The sequence below is a fragment of the Limulus polyphemus genome, unplaced genomic scaffold, assembly GCF_000517525.1.
Source record: "Limulus polyphemus unplaced genomic scaffold, Limulus_polyphemus-2.1.2 Scaffold785, whole genome shotgun sequence".
Taxonomy (NCBI): domain Eukaryota; kingdom Metazoa; phylum Arthropoda; class Merostomata; order Xiphosura; family Limulidae; genus Limulus; species Limulus polyphemus.
In genome coordinates, this window is record NW_013666395.1 from 284,866 (window position 1) to 302,479 (window position 17,614).

At 32.2% G+C, this 17,614-nt stretch overlaps 1 protein-coding gene across 1 annotated transcript in view; it reads left to right on the plus strand.

Moving 5' to 3' along the window:
• Nucleotides 1-17,614, plus strand: part of LOC106460518 (atrial natriuretic peptide receptor 1-like) — a 38,029-nt gene that overhangs the window by 3,917 nt on the left and 16,498 nt on the right. The window contains exons 3-9 of the mRNA XM_022387263.1: nt 376-453; nt 5,786-5,890; nt 8,439-8,510; nt 11,850-11,987; nt 12,331-12,529; nt 14,546-14,714; nt 15,185-15,334. Of these exons, the coding sequence (XP_022242971.1) occupies nt 376-453; nt 5,786-5,890; nt 8,439-8,510; nt 11,850-11,987; nt 12,331-12,529; nt 14,546-14,714; nt 15,185-15,334 (911 nt within the window). The remainder of the gene's footprint in view (nt 1-375; nt 454-5,785; nt 5,891-8,438; nt 8,511-11,849; nt 11,988-12,330; nt 12,530-14,545; nt 14,715-15,184; nt 15,335-17,614) is intronic.

Below are 17,614 nucleotides of genomic sequence, written 5' to 3' on the forward strand. Positions count from 1 at the left end.
CTAGATATTAATCAAATTATAAATATATCAATTCATGTGAATATCACTGAAAACCTTTTCTGAAAAGGTGGTGTCTATTTACTGGTGACCACGCTGTGTACGTTTCAACTTATGTTTATCATACGTATGTTTTGCCTCAATTACTTTCGCTAACCGTAGATACTTTCAACCATATTATCCGGTGTAATCAATTAATGAAAATAGTTTTATAAAATTTAGCATATTTAAAGTGTTATTTTGGGGTTGATTGATGAATATTACAGTAAAATATAATATTTAAAACTATCTCCTTGAGCCTCACGTACATAAATTTGATTCTTTAGCCAATACTTTGCTATCGCAATTGAAAGTCAGTGATTTTTGGTTTACATGCAGGGGGTCAAAGTAGCGGTAAAGTCTTTGAAAATAAGAAAACTTCATATATCGAGAAATGTCCTTCTAGAGTTGAAACAGGTAGGTTATACGTATGATTATAAACATGTATTAATGGTTACCGATATTTTAAACCAGAAGCTTTGTTCAAATTTTATCAGATCCACGTAACTTCGTATTATTGTGTTTTGTAAACTGCATTTTTACATGAACTTTTTTACATAAGCTTGTGCAGGTTTGTTTGTTTGCAGTTAAGCACAAAGCTACACAATTGGCTATCTATGCTCTACCCACCACGGGTATCGAAACTCAGATTCTAGCTTTGTAGGTCCGCAGACATACCGCTGTGCCACTGGGGGGGGGGGGCTTCTACATATTCCTATCAAAATAAATAAGACAGCTCGACAATATTGTAAATAGTTAGTTGCACAGTTCTCTGCTAATAAAGAACTCGGTTACTCTAGTTGATGGTGAGGAGCAATCTTTGGAGTTTAAAGTATTTAATGGAGAAAGAGAATTGCTTAAAACCATAAGAAATCAAAATGTTCTGTTATCACCAATTATCACTCAGATGCTACTGGTTAAAGTAACACATTTTCTCCAGTATACATCCTGAAACTGTCATTACAATAAAAAAAAAGCTATTGCAAATTATTTACGCCTAGTTCCATCTCTATCAAAATAATCATCATGAACCTGCAATTCAAAAGACTAAAACAGAAAATATAAGCTTTATAAATTCAAGCTTCTTTTAAGTTACGTCTCTAAAAGTCAGGTAACACGAATAACAAGTAAATGCAGATATTGCGTGATAATATCTGAAAACACACAAAAATGTTAAAAATGACTTTGTGGAAATAGTTTTGTTTATTTATTTTCGGATATTCAAGCAAAACTATACAAGGACTATCTGGGATAGCCGTCCCTCATTTTGATATGGTTAACTAAAGGGAAGGTAGCTAGTCAATAGTATTCAATGGAAAAAAAGAATCAATAGATTAATGTTTCGTCAAATCGATGTTTATCATGACCCAATGAAGGTCTTTTGATCGAAATGTTGACCACTTAATACTTTTGTTTCTTCTAGAGTGATTTTAACAATGTTTTTGTATCTTTAAGAAAATCAATGATCAATATTAAACTAAACTTTCTTCTTATTTTGAATAAATATCTATCCATATTTCATAAAAATTTCTTCAAGAAACAAAAGATAGTTTTTAAAGGTAATTTATCAAGAATGGACTTTATGTTATTTTTTATTCCAGCTATTGACAAGACTGATTAAAGACCATTGGAATAAATAGTTTCAGCTCTTTATGTTTCGCCCAATTAAGTGTAACAAATGTTATGTTTCTTTCTATTTTCAATGAGTCTCCCAGGTCTGACATGGCTTGGTGGTTAGAGTGCTTAACTCACAACCTTAGGGTCATGGGATCGAAACCCGTCTCCAAACATGTTTGCCCTTCCAGCCCAGGGAACGTCACAATGTGACGATCAATCCTGCTATTCATTGATAAAGAGTTCAAAAGTTGACGCATTTATTGACTATAAGTGATTACTAACACAACACAATAACTTGCTGCTATAAGTGGCAAAGGTGTATGACAACACTGTAAATATAACCTTTGTAATGTTGTTCTACCTTTCATTATAATTTAAGGAAACAACCTATAACTTTCAGGCACACGGGGGGGGGGGCAGCATACACTTTGAAGAATATAAACGTTACATCTTTATGGTACCTCCGATGAAGGTTTTAAGCCGAAACGTCAAGCAAAAATGGTTTTTCTGGAGTTAAGGGTCGTCATGTAAAGAAAAATAAATAAATTCATTTTACTTGATATTTAAGAATCATATTATGGAACCAGTTTAATTAAGGTATTATCATATACCAATGACTAGCATTGACTGTTTACTGCACAAGTAGCTCATTGTGAAGTTTTGTGCCTAACTAAGCTCCTTTTTATATGCATGATTAAAAATGGTTCATTTTCTAAAACTACATAACATGAAGGATATAAAATACTGTCAGTGGAACGTTTTTTTTTCTACTGATTTTTTTTTGGGAAGAGCAATAATTTTAAATACTAAATAATAAATGTGAAGCCCAATTTATCATTCGATTTACCACTTGTCATTGAGTGATATTGGTTTCCGGAAATTCCACCCCTCATCAGTGACCATGGACAAGGGTAAATTGAAAGAATAAGACTAGGCTTCTAGGCTCTTCATATAGTATTGGGGTGTATATTATACGTATGATATCTTGAGATGTCTTGTTTATATGATGTATTGGTCTTCACGAATTTCCCTTAGTATTTTATACAGTTTGTTGTAGCAAAAAAACATTTAAAATTCTTATATGTATGGTGTTTTGAGACATAATTTACTCACACAGTGATCTTATATTTATATAGAAATTTCAAGAATATGCAGCATTGATGCTAATAATTTATTATTTTGAATTATTCAGTCTAATTCTCTGGACATATATCCTCTTACTTGAAACGTTCCTGAAAAAAAGTTTGAATATTGAGATTACAGAAATATCCCTTGATGCAAATATGACTTACACATTAAGTCTTCTGTCAGTCACGATATTATCTCCTGGATCACGATATGGATGCAGAAAGCTTGTTTATACAGTTTATCGATCGCTTTTAGATCATCTTTAAGCAGAGGAATTACATGATCAGGGACTTCCGGATGTAACTACAGGCAAAACGTGAACTATATAAGGAACAACCTTGTCGTTCGAAACGCCATCTGTAGGGAGAAATAGATCTGGAACAGTCATTACGATGATATTAATGCAATGAGTAAAACACGAGACTCATCTCAAAGGATTCACTTACAGGGCACCTGTCAAATCCTGTGATTCATGGTCTACAAACTATGATAACTTCTACTACTACAAACAGCTATGAAAGTCTAACGATTGTAAAGAGACTGTGCAAGTTTTGAGATAGGTGAAATCGAAAATAATTTGCAATAGATTTAGCAGAGAGAAACCGGTGTTTAATTAAAAAACAGAAGCAAGACTACAACAATTGTAAACATGTTTAACTAAACGTTCTGGAATCAATGGTATGTAAAGATGTTTGTACATTGAAGAAGATGCACAAAATAAGTACTGACCTGTACAACCCCCCCCCCCCCTTTTTGACCTATACACCGTATCTTTTCAATTGTAAACTTTTACTAAACTTTCTAAACAGAACTAAATTTTTCTAGCTATTTTACGTCACTCCAGAGTCAGATGGGTCCTAATGGTTATCGTGTTCGGAATCTGAATTCGAGGATTTATATTTCTCGATCTGCTGCCACAAAAACGTGCTTCGGACTTTTAGGCCGTGATTGAGCTAAATGTGATGTCCAAATACAATTTTTCATCAGAAAACGGTAGCCTAACTGTTGGTGGTGGGTGATGTTGATAAATTTCCTTAATTCTAGTCTATCAGCTCAAAACTGGAGGCGACTATGTGAATATAGCCTTTGTGCAGCTTTGCTCGAAAATTTTAAAAGAAGCAATTAAATTATCCGCTTCGAAGTCACCTTTTTATTACAAAAATCTTGAGAAACTATGACACGTAACTTCTCGACAATTAAAATTACTCCGCTAAGGAACAATATACTATTTCAACATTTCCATTAATTATTGTCCCTCCTTTCTTAAGCTAACATATTATTCTTGACAGAACTTTGAAATTTGGAAATTAAATATTTCTATCCGCAAATTAAACTATACATGATGTTCAAATCCACAATATGTTTCAAGCTGAGAATCTTCTATCTACTCCTCTGCATATATCGGTCGTCTACCAATATGTTTATTTATTATGACTCTAAGGTAATTTATATTGGATAAACTTCAAACCTATTAAAAATACGTGTCAGGGAGCATGAGAATATCTTGAGCAGAATCGGTCAATTTTTATGCTTGTTCTGTTTGTGTAAATAATCAACAACCACTTTATTGATAATTTCAAAATTATAATCTCGAGCTCATCCGGCCTGCCCCCTCACCAGTGGCATAGCGGTATGTCTGCGGATTTATTCCGCTAAAACCGGGTTTCGATACCCGTGGCGGGCAGAGCACAGATAGCCCTTTGTGCTTAATAACAATCATCCAGCCTGAAAGTTTACTAACATTGAATATTCAATCAAGTTTGCTTTGATCACCAACAACTTCAGTTCCCTTCAACTATCTTTATTTAAATAAAAGTTTTTTCTTACACATATAAATTCCAACTTCTGCTGTTCTATAAATCCTTAAATATGAATTGCTATATTTCAGTACTTTTCTTTTTGATATTTCCTTTTTATGTACTTGTGTATCATCTATCTTCTGTGCATAATTTTCAATGTATATTTTTTTTATAGATCGCTAAAGATGGAGGTGACCGAAACGGTCTATATTTATAAAAATTATTAACGCTTCACCAATGTCAATAAAAGATCTTATAGAGGTGTTTTAGTTCAAAATTGTATAAAAAGTAATAAGAAATATAATATATGTACGTTATACTACAAAATATGGTTCATCACTTTCCCTATTATTCATCTTGATTCCTCGTGAAATGTATTTACTTATGTATTAGTATTGTGAACAGAAACTATGAAATTCAGATAGGAAAAGAAATATGATAAGTCGTTACTTTCGATCACTTGAACTGCAAAATTAAGATAAGAGCAAATAAATGAGATATCCGTTATTCTATCAACTGTTAAATTAGCTTCTTGTAAAGCGTTATGAACCATTACATCTAATCAACGTTGACCAACTTCCAGTAACTAAAAAAAAACATTTCTCGCAGTCTCAGCAACATATTTATATATACTCTGTTAACAACTTAATTTATATGTTAAATAACTTTAATTCCAATTTTTCCTCAAGAGCCTTAAAAGTTGGAAAATCTTAGTTTGTTTATGGAATCGGAGTGTAGATTGGTTTAATTGTTTACTGATATTTGCAATGGTGTAAATATAGTACTGTAAGTGACGGCGTTTTTGGTATGAAATACGGTGTAAACATAGTACTTTAAATGTAAACGTTTTTGGTATGAAATACGGCGTAAACATGGTACTTAAAGTGGCGAAGTTTCTAGTATAAAATACATATGTTGTTAAAGATCAGAAAATTAAGACAAAAATATTTTTTTTAATCTAACGACAGTCATCAGGGTTCCATATATGCTTCTTAATTTTTTTTCACGGTTTGAATTTCTTTCTCTTTACGTTTTTATTCAATCCAGAATTTGAATGTACAAAATAGCATCGTATTGAAGGATAACACTTTTTAGCACGGAATCTTCTCCTTAAAATCAACTGTCTCTTTAAAAGTAAAATCTGATTCTATAACTTATTCCAATTTTGAAATGTTCTTTAATGTTAAAATGCTTGTACATTTCAGATTAAGGACATTACACATGACAATCTGGTTCGATTTGTTGGATTCTGTCCAGATGAACCATACATTGTCCTAATTTCAGAATTTGTCTCCAGAGGAAGCCTAAGGGTATAGTGCTTAAATTTAAGCTTTCTTTTAGTAGAGACTTTATATTAATGTATGTTTCTCCTTTATACCATTCGTGTTTAGCAAGGAACTTGAATTAACTTGCTATAGGCTAACCATATCAGATTCAAACTAACAAATACACATCAGTGTAGTTGAGATGGAGGCATCTAACCACCATTTTCCTTAATAGTTCCCATTAAGTACGAATTTGCTCTATCGTTCCTTGAACTTTTACTTTTTTCGTAAAATGCAAACGTGCTGTTACTAATCGAACTGTATAACTGTACAAAACTACTTTATGAACATCTTAACTGTACAAAAGTACTTTATGAACATCTTAACTGTACAAAACTACTTTATGAACATCTTGTGTCTAAGAATGCTATCCACCTACACCTAGAACATCCTTGAAAAACAAATAAATTAAATTCTAACCAATTTGTCGAGGAACGTGAGGTTTGGCATTATCGTATTGCAGAAGAGCACATTCTACAGATGTAGTATCGGAAGAATATTGATCTATTAATTGCAGTATTTTATCGACCCCAATTAAAATTATGTCAAGCATATCGGAAAGAATAAATATCGTTTCATTTTGAATGCCTCTCACTGACAGATAGATAATTATCTTAACATTGTTTCAGAAAACTTCAAAGGAAAATGAGTTATTCATATCATCAATAAGTGATAAAACTAATAATTAATATTATCAATGACTGATAACACAAATCATTAATATTTTCAATAATTGATGACTGAAACAAGTTTTCAATATATCAACCTGTTAGAAATTTCAAAATTCCTACTCACAGTTATAGAACTATCATTACAAAAGACTGATTATCTCTTACAGAAGAACTACAACAGAAAAATGATAGCTCTTTTCGGAAAATTTAGTTAATTTAGTTCTATGTATGTTTTTGTCTTGATATTATGAAATGGCTAAATGTATTATGGAATTGCAATCCAGAGAGCAATAAAATATTTGTAACTTTCATTTCTAGCGTGGCCAGGTGGTTAAGGCACTCGACTCGCAATCTGAGGGTCGCGGGTTCGAATCCCCGTCACACCAAACATGCTCGCCCTTTCAGCCGTGGGGGCGTTATAACGTGACGGTCAATTCCACTATTCGTTGTTAAAAGAGTAGCCCAAGAGTTGGCGTTGGGTGGTGATGACTAGCTGCCTTCTCTCTAGTCTTACACTGCTAAATTAGTGACGGCTAGCGCAGATAGCCCTCGTGTAGCTTTGCGCAAAATTCAAAATAAACAAACAAACATTTCTAATGTGTTCCTTTGTACAAAATAAAATGTTCTTACAGTTAATTTAGAATATATTTAATCACAGCATACAACATCATCAATTATTCTGTCTCAACTGTATAGTATCACACAGCAAAAGTAAAAGGAAATTGTAGTATATTGTGCATATTCAGTGAAAGAACCGATACGGCTCTTTATAAATTTATAATACTTATTTTAGATCAAGATCATGCTGCTTCAGCATAAGGTGTTATATATCATGATGACTGATATATTGTAAATGAAAATAGCATTTTGACGTGTACTTTATGTGTTGAATTCCCAGCCGACCTGAAGAGTTCTGGTACTGGCGAAAGTTCTCATCGGTAGTGGCGTGCGACTCACGTGTTGTACGGTTGAGATGCTATTATTTTTCTTCTTATTGTAAACTCGTAGTAAAATGACATTAAAGAAACTACCGATCAATAAACCACGTTTCATAAGGCGTTATACACTGTGGTAATTACAATAAATTTTCGATTCTACTGCTAAAATTTTAATGACGTTAAATTACATGAGATGTTTATTTTACGTCACGTAGACTTCACTCTTTTTATTCAATTACATGAGATGTTTATTTTACGTCACGTAGACTTCACTCTTTTTATTCGAATATTTGATAATATTATAATCGATATAGCAATGAAATTCATCGCTAATGATATGACAAAATAAAACTTTTGTTACAAGTGCTTTGCTTTATTGACCTTTATTGGTCTGTAACTCTCTTGTGACTTTGAAATATGTACATGTTTTTAATCAAATAAAAAGTAACACATGTCGAGAAACTTGAAATTGGTACTATGTAATTTTTAAACAAAATGATGTAATTACATTTCTATATAAATAATAAAAAAATGCCAACATCAGTTGCTGATACATCACAGAAAATATAACTCAATAGTTTAACAGCAGTGTTGTATATATCAGAGATTCTTACTTTTTTATATATATTTTAGTAAATATGGTTGAAGATGATTGGATATACTGAATTTAGTTTAAAGAGACGGAGTTTATAAAGTACTTTTAATTTTCTTTAAGTAAAAAAAAATATCCAAAAATAGCTGTATATAAGTTAGCATATTTTTACAACATCCTTCTTTTCATCATCTTTTTTTTTTATTGAAATCATCAGGATTATTTTCCAGAGTATAAATACGTTCTTGTCGAAGTTTAAACATTTTTAGGTTTGATTTATTTACACAACTTATTATTCTAGGTAGTTTTCAGGGTTTTCTTTTTTATAATAGGATCTTTTGGATAACGATACTTTCAAGACTGACTGGCCATTTCGGTTTTCAATTATTAACGACATTACAGAGGTAAGTAAATTAACGATTTTATGCACAAATTTTCTCATGAAAAATTCAATAAAGTTGGAAAAGACTTTCAATAGTTCGAAATACGGACAGGGAAAATTAAGATGTATGTTTTAAGTTATTTTTTAATTCGAAAGCAGAATTACTTTTTATATTAAATAGAGTTTGCTTTGTATTGCTATGGCATTTATGATACTTCACCAGGCAAGTTGTCCTACAATCTGAACACATTCAGCTGTGGATACGTTAGAAGAGTGACAATAAATTCCATTATTCTGTTCAAAGTATGACAAAACCCTTGTTAAGGTGAGGGCTGTTGATTGACTGTCTTCCCTCAGGTCAGTAGCTCAAAACTGGGGACAGCTATATTTAAACCCTAGGGATCTTTCAACTGGCTGTTTAACCTTTGTGTTCATACGATGTCATTCAAGTTAAAAATATCATACCATACTTACAATCTGATGTAAAATATAAAATATAACACAAAACAAGCATGTCAGCTCTAGGCTAGCATGAGCAACGTACTTTAACAAAGTATATTTATGTTTTGTTTTATTTACATGTTGTTAAAAGTATTTTATAAAATATAATCAGTTATCTCATCAATTCCAGATGATTGATATATAAAGAAGTGTACAGTCGGTAACAAAATACATTATTATTTTACATTAGTGCCTCTGAGACGTGTTTTGTACTCAAGAAAGCTTGCTAGTAGTTTTCAATATATATATAACATATCTTATTTTTGTTTTTCCGAGTGGGTTTGATACTGCAATTATTTACAGTATAAACATTACAATACACAAATACCTATACTCTTCCTACTTATCCTTCTTATTAAATTATTTCAATACCGGCTAATTGTGTTAATGTTTGATATACAAATTAATACGAACCTTGTCTTTAAAGGACTATTCAGAAATATTTGTTTAGAAATCATCAAATGTTAAAGCATGTAAAATAATTTTGATGACAGTTATGTTGTGTTTTAATTACTTTAATAAGCATATTTTCTTTATTTCTGATCCTTAACAAATTATTATATCTGTTTTAAGTATACTTATACTATTTGAACGTGTTTTTTTTTTACGTTTAAAGTGTTTCTAAAATGTTTCAACAAATCTTCTTTTTTATTTAATTATTTAAAGGAATATAGATATAACTAAAGAGTGCTACAAGTGCCTCGTTTCATTGCTAAAGAAATGTCTCTTGTTATTTCTTATCGTTGACGTACAATTTTTGCATTTAAAGATATTAGATTAAACCTATATGTATAAATGTTCCATTATTACTTTGTTATTTTCTTACTCAGTGTAGCATAAAGGGCGTCATTATTAATTACTATTGTTCGTAATGATATAAATTGATTCCTGTTGTTATCAAGTATAAGTAAAATTATCTACGTTTCAAGGATGTTATGTCAAAGTTTAGATAAGTAAAACACATGATAGGCAGCGTAGACTAGCATGTTTACATAATTGTTATCTACACATTTGTAATATAAATGATAAACCCTTCGTTAACAATGTGTTACAGTACAACCCGATTTCATACAATACGACATTGTATTTTAGTGCTGTAATGTTTTACGGAAGTATGTAGTGTTCTGTAACTGCCAATTTATTTGAGTAAATTCTAAAACTAATAATTATAAAGTATCATAGACATTTACGACAAAAACAACAACAGAATGTTTGGTGGGATTATATAATGTAGAAACTTTTGCAGTAACAAAGTTTTGATTACATCAGAAACAATGATATAATACACTAACGCACTCATCTGACAAAAAAAAATGGGTTTCTTACATTTAACTGGAGAAAGATGATATTCGCGCCTGTTTCCGCCGAAAAGCACTGTGCATGTTGGGATTAAATCCCACAATTAGATTAAATAAGAGCAGCCAAAGAGTTGTATGTGAATGCTGTTGACTAGCTTCCTTTCCTCTAATCTATATATTTAAAAATTAGGGAATCTTATCGTGTAGCTTTGCTTGCGAATTGTTTGGTTTGAATTTTGTACAAAGCTACACGAGGACTATCTGCGCTAGCCATCTCTAATTTACAAGTGACTAGAGGGAATGCAGCTAGTCAACACCACCCACCGCCAACTTTTGGGCTACCCTTTTTACAAACAAAGAGTAGGATTGACAGTCACGTTATAACGCCCCCACGACTGAAAGTGCGAGCATGTGCGGTGTGACGGAGATTCGAACCCACGACCCGCAGATTGCGAGTCGAGCGTCCTTATCACCCATGCTCGAAAATTCAGAAACAAAAAAAAAAGTAGAAAAACTGTAATTCTATATGTCTTAGAGTAATCGTTTTACATCAGTAGAAAATAGTTGTTTACTACAGAAGTTAAAGTTTCTCTGTTCGTTTACTGTGGTTTGGTTTTGGTTGTTATTAAGCACAAAGCCACACAACGGGCTATGTGTGCTGTGCCCACTACACATATCAAAAACCAAGTTTTTATAAGCCTTCAAACTTACCGCTAAGTCAGTGGGAACTCTTTTATTGTGTTACATTTTCAAATATTGACCGAAATAATACACAACGAGTAGCTCAAAATGTTTTTGAAAAATCTAAGTTAGGATTTGTGAGTATCCCCAAAATCGATATTTATAAAAAGAAAATTTCGTTTCAATAAATGTACGCATATATATATACATATCAATATATATATATATATATATGTTATTTATCATATATATATTCATCTAAGTTGAAATAATTAATTATAAACAAAAATAATTTTATCATATATTTATGAGAGAGAGAGATAAATTAGGCAATTTTTTTATAATATATTTATGAAATTCTCAGACTATAATATTGTAGAATTGTAAGTAGTGTATATAGTATTATATAAAATAAGTAAATAATTAATTAATCGTACATAAAGCGTGTTTTCATTAGAATAGTTTAACGAGTTTAGTTTTTATTTTGATATTTGGAGTGTAAACCGAAAATTAAAAGTACTGGCTCGAAGGTTTCAGTTAATGATGAGATTATCATTTGGAGGGTTCGTGTATTCCTCATTTATGTATATTGAAAACTAAATTCAAAAATAAATTTTGTTCCACTTAATAATAAATAGAAAGTAGGTCATTTTTGGCTACGAAAAAAATTAAAGAAAATTATTTATGGATGAGGACTTCGTGGAAATTTTTGAAACTACAACATTTTGAACGCTATTCTCAGGCCTTATTTTTCTTTTGTTTACAACTCGATGAATTAAATTACAAATTTACAGATGGTTACAAGTTATGAAAAACGATTATTATGTCGTCAGAACATTTGAAAATTCATGGATAACCACTTTGCTATAAAATACTTACAGGGACTAGCGTTTCTTCACCAAAGCCCTATCAGTTTCCACGGCCGTCTGAAGTCAACCAACTGTGTGGTGGATGGAAGATTTATGGTCAAGTTAACAGACTTTGGACTGAGATCTCTATTAGCACAAGTTGACAGGGATGTAAGACCAAATCCGTGTGAGTTCAATAACGTATTTTAAGGATGTTATTATTATTATACATTCTGTACAATAGACCAATATTATAATTTACAATTTTTCAGAATAGAAGTATAAGTGTATAGCATATTTAGGAGATGTACTATATTCTCCAAAACACAGTTTACACGTTTGGCCCAATACCAATTTCTCCAAAAGTCTTCATAACTTACTATCATTTCATGAAATTTGTGATTTTATAGCATATTGTATTGTATAGAGAAAAATTCTTACTGCCTACATTGTACCGCGTAATATTTGATACAAGTTAGTGTATACAACAAGGCTTATTGTAACTGAATATTAGTTACAATATATTCAGCACTTTCCTACCACAGATTCATTATTGTGGACAGCTCCTGAACATCTTCGGAATGATATCTTTGGTTATCAAGGTTCACAAAAGGGTGATGTCTACAGCTTTGGTATCATTCTACAAGAAATCGTCACTAGGTTAAAACCCTTCGAGAGTATTGAAAAGGAGAACCATGTCTACAAACCCGAAGGTAGTCAAATTTTCAAGTCTACCAATTAACACTAATAATACTACTTGGCACCATTCCTAATTAACTAACTAATACAAGAATGGTCAAAAGCTTTCATCATTCTATTCCTCTCTATTGGAGTTTAAAATTATGTCATAAATACTTCTGTTACATTGGTAGCAAATTTAGTGCCTTAGTGTGTGCGAACTAAACGAAAACAGGGTGTTATGCATTTAGTATTTACCTCAAAATGTTAACCATAAACTTATATAAAATTTACCCTTATAAGTTACGAAATATACACAGGTATTTATAAACAATTTTAAACATAGGATAGAGGAGAGTTTCTGTTTTTTAATAATGTCAACTTATACTTGGTTATGTTTTCACACAAGAGGCGGTAATATTTATGTCCTAAAACTACACTGTTTTTTGAACTGTATTGGGACAGCGTAGTTTCAGAAGGGGGAGCGTGTTATGTGTAACCATTCGATCTCCAGGTTAATAAGAAAGGCTCATCGTTCGCGTTTAATCACACTTTGGATTCTTTTACTGACCCTTGCCTCCTATTGTTGGTGTATATCTGGTGAAAGAAACCGTTATTCTTCACGCAAAGCAGCTCCAAGTGTTCTTTACCCAATGTTTGTGGCACCCATTCTTGAAATTCAACAGCATGGAGCTTTTTACACACAATCTATATTCTGGCTCCTACTCCTGAGCTCTTATTAAAGCCCTGGTTGATTGGTCTGAAGCCAGGTGTGGATTTCATTTCACAACACGGTATCAAATTCATGTGGATATCACACTATAAGTAGGTGTTGTGATGTGTCTTGAACACTAATACTATTGATGCCACTTTTTTCGAAGTTTAACTGTCTCCTTCGTGTTAATTTAACTCCTGGTTGGGTATTGCAGCTGTTGACCTTTTCCAAACTCCATAACATTCAATTTCTAATCCATTGCAGATTGAGGCATTACTTGTTGGAGTTGCGCTTTTCTAATAATTAAAACTATATAAAATATATATATAGCTATATTTAACAAACAAATACATAATACGTTATTATTTTTATTTCATTAAGCCTTCAATATTGATAAACAAGTCACGAGAATCATTACCTCTAGCAATAGATGTATTGGCTTTAAGTTCATCATAACTTGAGTATCTTATCAAAATGGTAAATATTCGTACTACGCTGGTTACAAAATTTTTAGTTTCTATTTCAACTTTAAATATCTCTTACAAAACCTATAGCTGGCTACGGTAATTAAAGCACTTACTTTAGAGGGACATCCATTTTGTAGTAGAGTATTATATCGTTTAGGTGGGTTTTTTTGGATTATGATAATGAATTAGTATATTTCTATTATAACTTTCTCTACAGGCTACGTTCACATTGACACAAGTTGTAGGCCTAATGTCAAATACAACCATTCAACAGAAAATTTGTCGCTAATGGTGTGACTAACTCATAGATAAACTTACTTAAATAATTCCACGGCTAACTGATCGAGTAACTGAATAGATACGATATGTCTCACTTCTAACATTGATCTGAAACATTCACTGACGACCCCTTGAATGTTTCAGTGACTCATATGTATGTCATTCCCGCGTTTCAATATATTTCTCGAATCCTCTCAATTATTACGTCATGATGAAATTTCTGAATATTGCATTATCATCATGATTAGTAGCTCCCTCTGGCAAACATCTAAATTAAAATATTAAAAATATAGCTTACAACAATATCCACGTAGCATCTAGAAATACTATATTGACAGTAAACATACATATAAAACATATAGCTCCGAATTCGGAAGTACTTATAAACCAACAACCAGAAGTATTGCAAAAGTAAAAAATGTTAGTTTTATCTGCGAACATTCAGCATAAAATCAGTAAATCGTTGTGTGCGTTGAATTTTCCTGCACATTTTATTCATTTTTACATAATCATGAAACGTAATAACCGTAAATGTGTTCACAAAATAGTGCCTTTTACAAAAAGACGTATAGCTTTATTTATGCTTACAGCAATAATCTACCAAGTGAAAATGGGAGCCATACCACCATTCCGTCCTGAGAAGTTTCTTGTTGATCACCCAGTAGATTTTCTGGATATGCTGAATCTTTGTGTCCATGAAAACCCAGCCTCAAGACCAAACTTACCCTCTATCAAACAGCAAATGAAGAGAATTACCGAGCAAGATTACTTTTTAATCTCTCATATATATATATGTGTGTGTGTGTGTCTATATACTTTTGTAATGTTAATGAAAACCCAGCCTCCAGACCAAACTTACCCTCTATCAAACAGCAAATGACGAGAATTACCGAGCAAGATTACTTTTTAATCTCTCATATATATATGTGTGTGTCTATATACTTTTGTAATGTTAATGAAAACCCGATAATTTAATATATCAGATCAATTTAATACATCAGACCTAAACAATGTTCTTTTCAAATTCCAAGTACTTTTTTTGTTTTCAAACAGCGAAACAATATTCAATTAGCAGCTGAAAATTTTGACATTAATCATAATTTAAGTTTTTGTGAAGTATATTTCATAGGTTTTGAAAAACCTGGAGTCTTACGGGTTGGAAAACTGTAAACCTGATATGAAAGATTATTTGCATGTTTAAGTAATAGGTTTTATAACGACGTTCGCAGGGGAATGGGAAGTGGAAACTTTTTAGATAATCTCTTAACACGAATGGAGCAGTATGCCACGAACTTGGAGCAACTGGTGGAGGAAAAAACTTCTGCTTTCTTGGAAGAAAAGAAAAAAAGTGAAGAACTGCTCTATCAAGTCATCCCTAGGTAAAGATTCCAATATGCGTTTTAATTAAGTTTAACTAAAGAGGAGATTTCGATTATTTTTTATAAATAAATTCACGCAAGACTTATGTTACATGTAAAGCAAATCGATATGTCAATGTACTATACGTGGAGATCTATTTGTTTTTCAGTAAAAAAACAAGAAATCGTAACTAATCAAAACAATAATGGCAAACATAACTAATTAAAATTAGGTATAGAATAATTTATAAGGAAACAAATGGAAGTACGTAAGTACTGTAATCAAGGACCGAGCGTGGCCCTATAATCAGCGTGGCGGAATGCGGAGCTGAGACTCCGTGATTGGCATCTCATTACTGTCCAAACAAAATTGGATCCGTGGGTGCTTTATAAGAGTGAGATTTAAATTTAAAAACAAACGTGTTAAACGATTTATTTTGTTTGTAGTTAAGCACAAAGCTACACAACGGGCTATCTGTGCGCTGCCCACCACGGGTATCGAAACCCGGTTTTTAGCGTTGTAAGTCCGCAGACATACCGCTGTGCCACTGGGGGAGGGGGCGTGTTAAACGAAAGAGTTCGATATACCAAAGATATTAGACAAAAGGTCATCTCATGTCTCTCATTTCGTATAATTGCTTGCATGTCTTAAATGCAAAAACTCTTGCCTTAGAACTGCCAAAGATGCTTGTGCTGACACCTAGTGGCTAGAAAACATCAGTGAATAATTATGCATTAATGATTTTTTGCATAACATCTAATATGGTTTTATAAAAACAGTATTGAAAACTTACATACTTGCATTTTTAGAGGTTGAGTACGTTATACTAAAACAATTTTGGAACCTTACCATGTCGTTACAGTCCATGTTTTTACGACCATGTCGTTACAGTTCATGTTTTTACGTCTGGTCATGCTCCATTTAACTACCATACAACTTGTTATGCAGGCGTGGATCCAGGGATTATTTTACTTACTTTTTTTTTCCCATTTGGACCCTCTCCTGCTCAAAATCCTGGATCCGCCCCTATTATAGTGTAAATGCCTTTTGTTGACGAAGCGTGATTACAATCTATTATATTTGTCATAAACCAATAGTATTAGGCTTACTGTGTTTTTGAACACCACATTCTTTATTCGGCCCCATAGGAATTATCCGAGAAAAAGAGTGTACAATAGTATTTCAATCATATTACGTCCGCTTCTTCTTCATTTCCTTCTGTTTCCAAAGTATCCATTTTCAAGGAATATTATAATGATTATGTGTTTATTCCTTAATCTTAGTACTTTTTGTATTGCAAGTTATGTTCAATGCGGAGAATATATAACACCAGTCTTTATAGTGTTTGTGTGGTTTGATCTACAGTGGTACTATATCACACCAACCCCTCTTAAAAAAGGACCAGGATCGACACTAACGCCACAAACATAGTCATTCTCAGAATTTTCCAAATTAAAAGCTGAAAATAATTCATATTTAATAATAAGAAAAGGTAACTAATTAATAAACTGACTTATGTGGCTGTATATGCTACTAACCATGAAACAATTACTTGTTGTTATTATTGTGTGACGTTTACTATTGTTTGTTTTTTTGGAATTAAGCACAAAGCTACACAATGGGCTGTCTGTGCTATGCCCACCAATGGTATCGAAACCCGGTTTCTAGCGTTGCAAGTCCGCAGCCATACCGCTGTGCCACAGGGGGGGGGGCACGTTTGCTGTCATTGAGATATTTTTGCTTAAAATTTAACCGTATATTCTGTGTTAATTAGTTTATGCTTTCTAGAATTACTTAAAAAACCATCATTTGTATATATCTCAGTTCAATTTAAGAAATAAAATATATTTTCATTCACGGTAAATTGTCTAATAAACAAACTGTGTCACTATATAAATATTTTCTTAAGGTGTTCGCAATAAAAATTTGCATAAACTTTAGGTAAAGTAATAATCATAATCATGATCACTTAATATTTTTTTTATAATAAACCTACCAAATAATGAAATCAATATCTAACGAGCAATCAGTCGCAGTTAAATAAGTCACACCAGCTACAGCTCTGTGAACAGATTATGTGGGATAACGTGAAATAGGAAATGATGACATTTCTATAACGTGTCACATATTCGCTGTTGAATATCATAATGAATATTGTTGCATATCTACTTGTTTGTTAATTTCCGGTGGAAATTCTTTCCGAGAAACTTCAGTGATACAAGTCCTTTCTGGATTAAACCAGTTTATTCTTTCTCGATACAAACTTTTAGTACACAGTAATTTCACAATCACTACGTTTC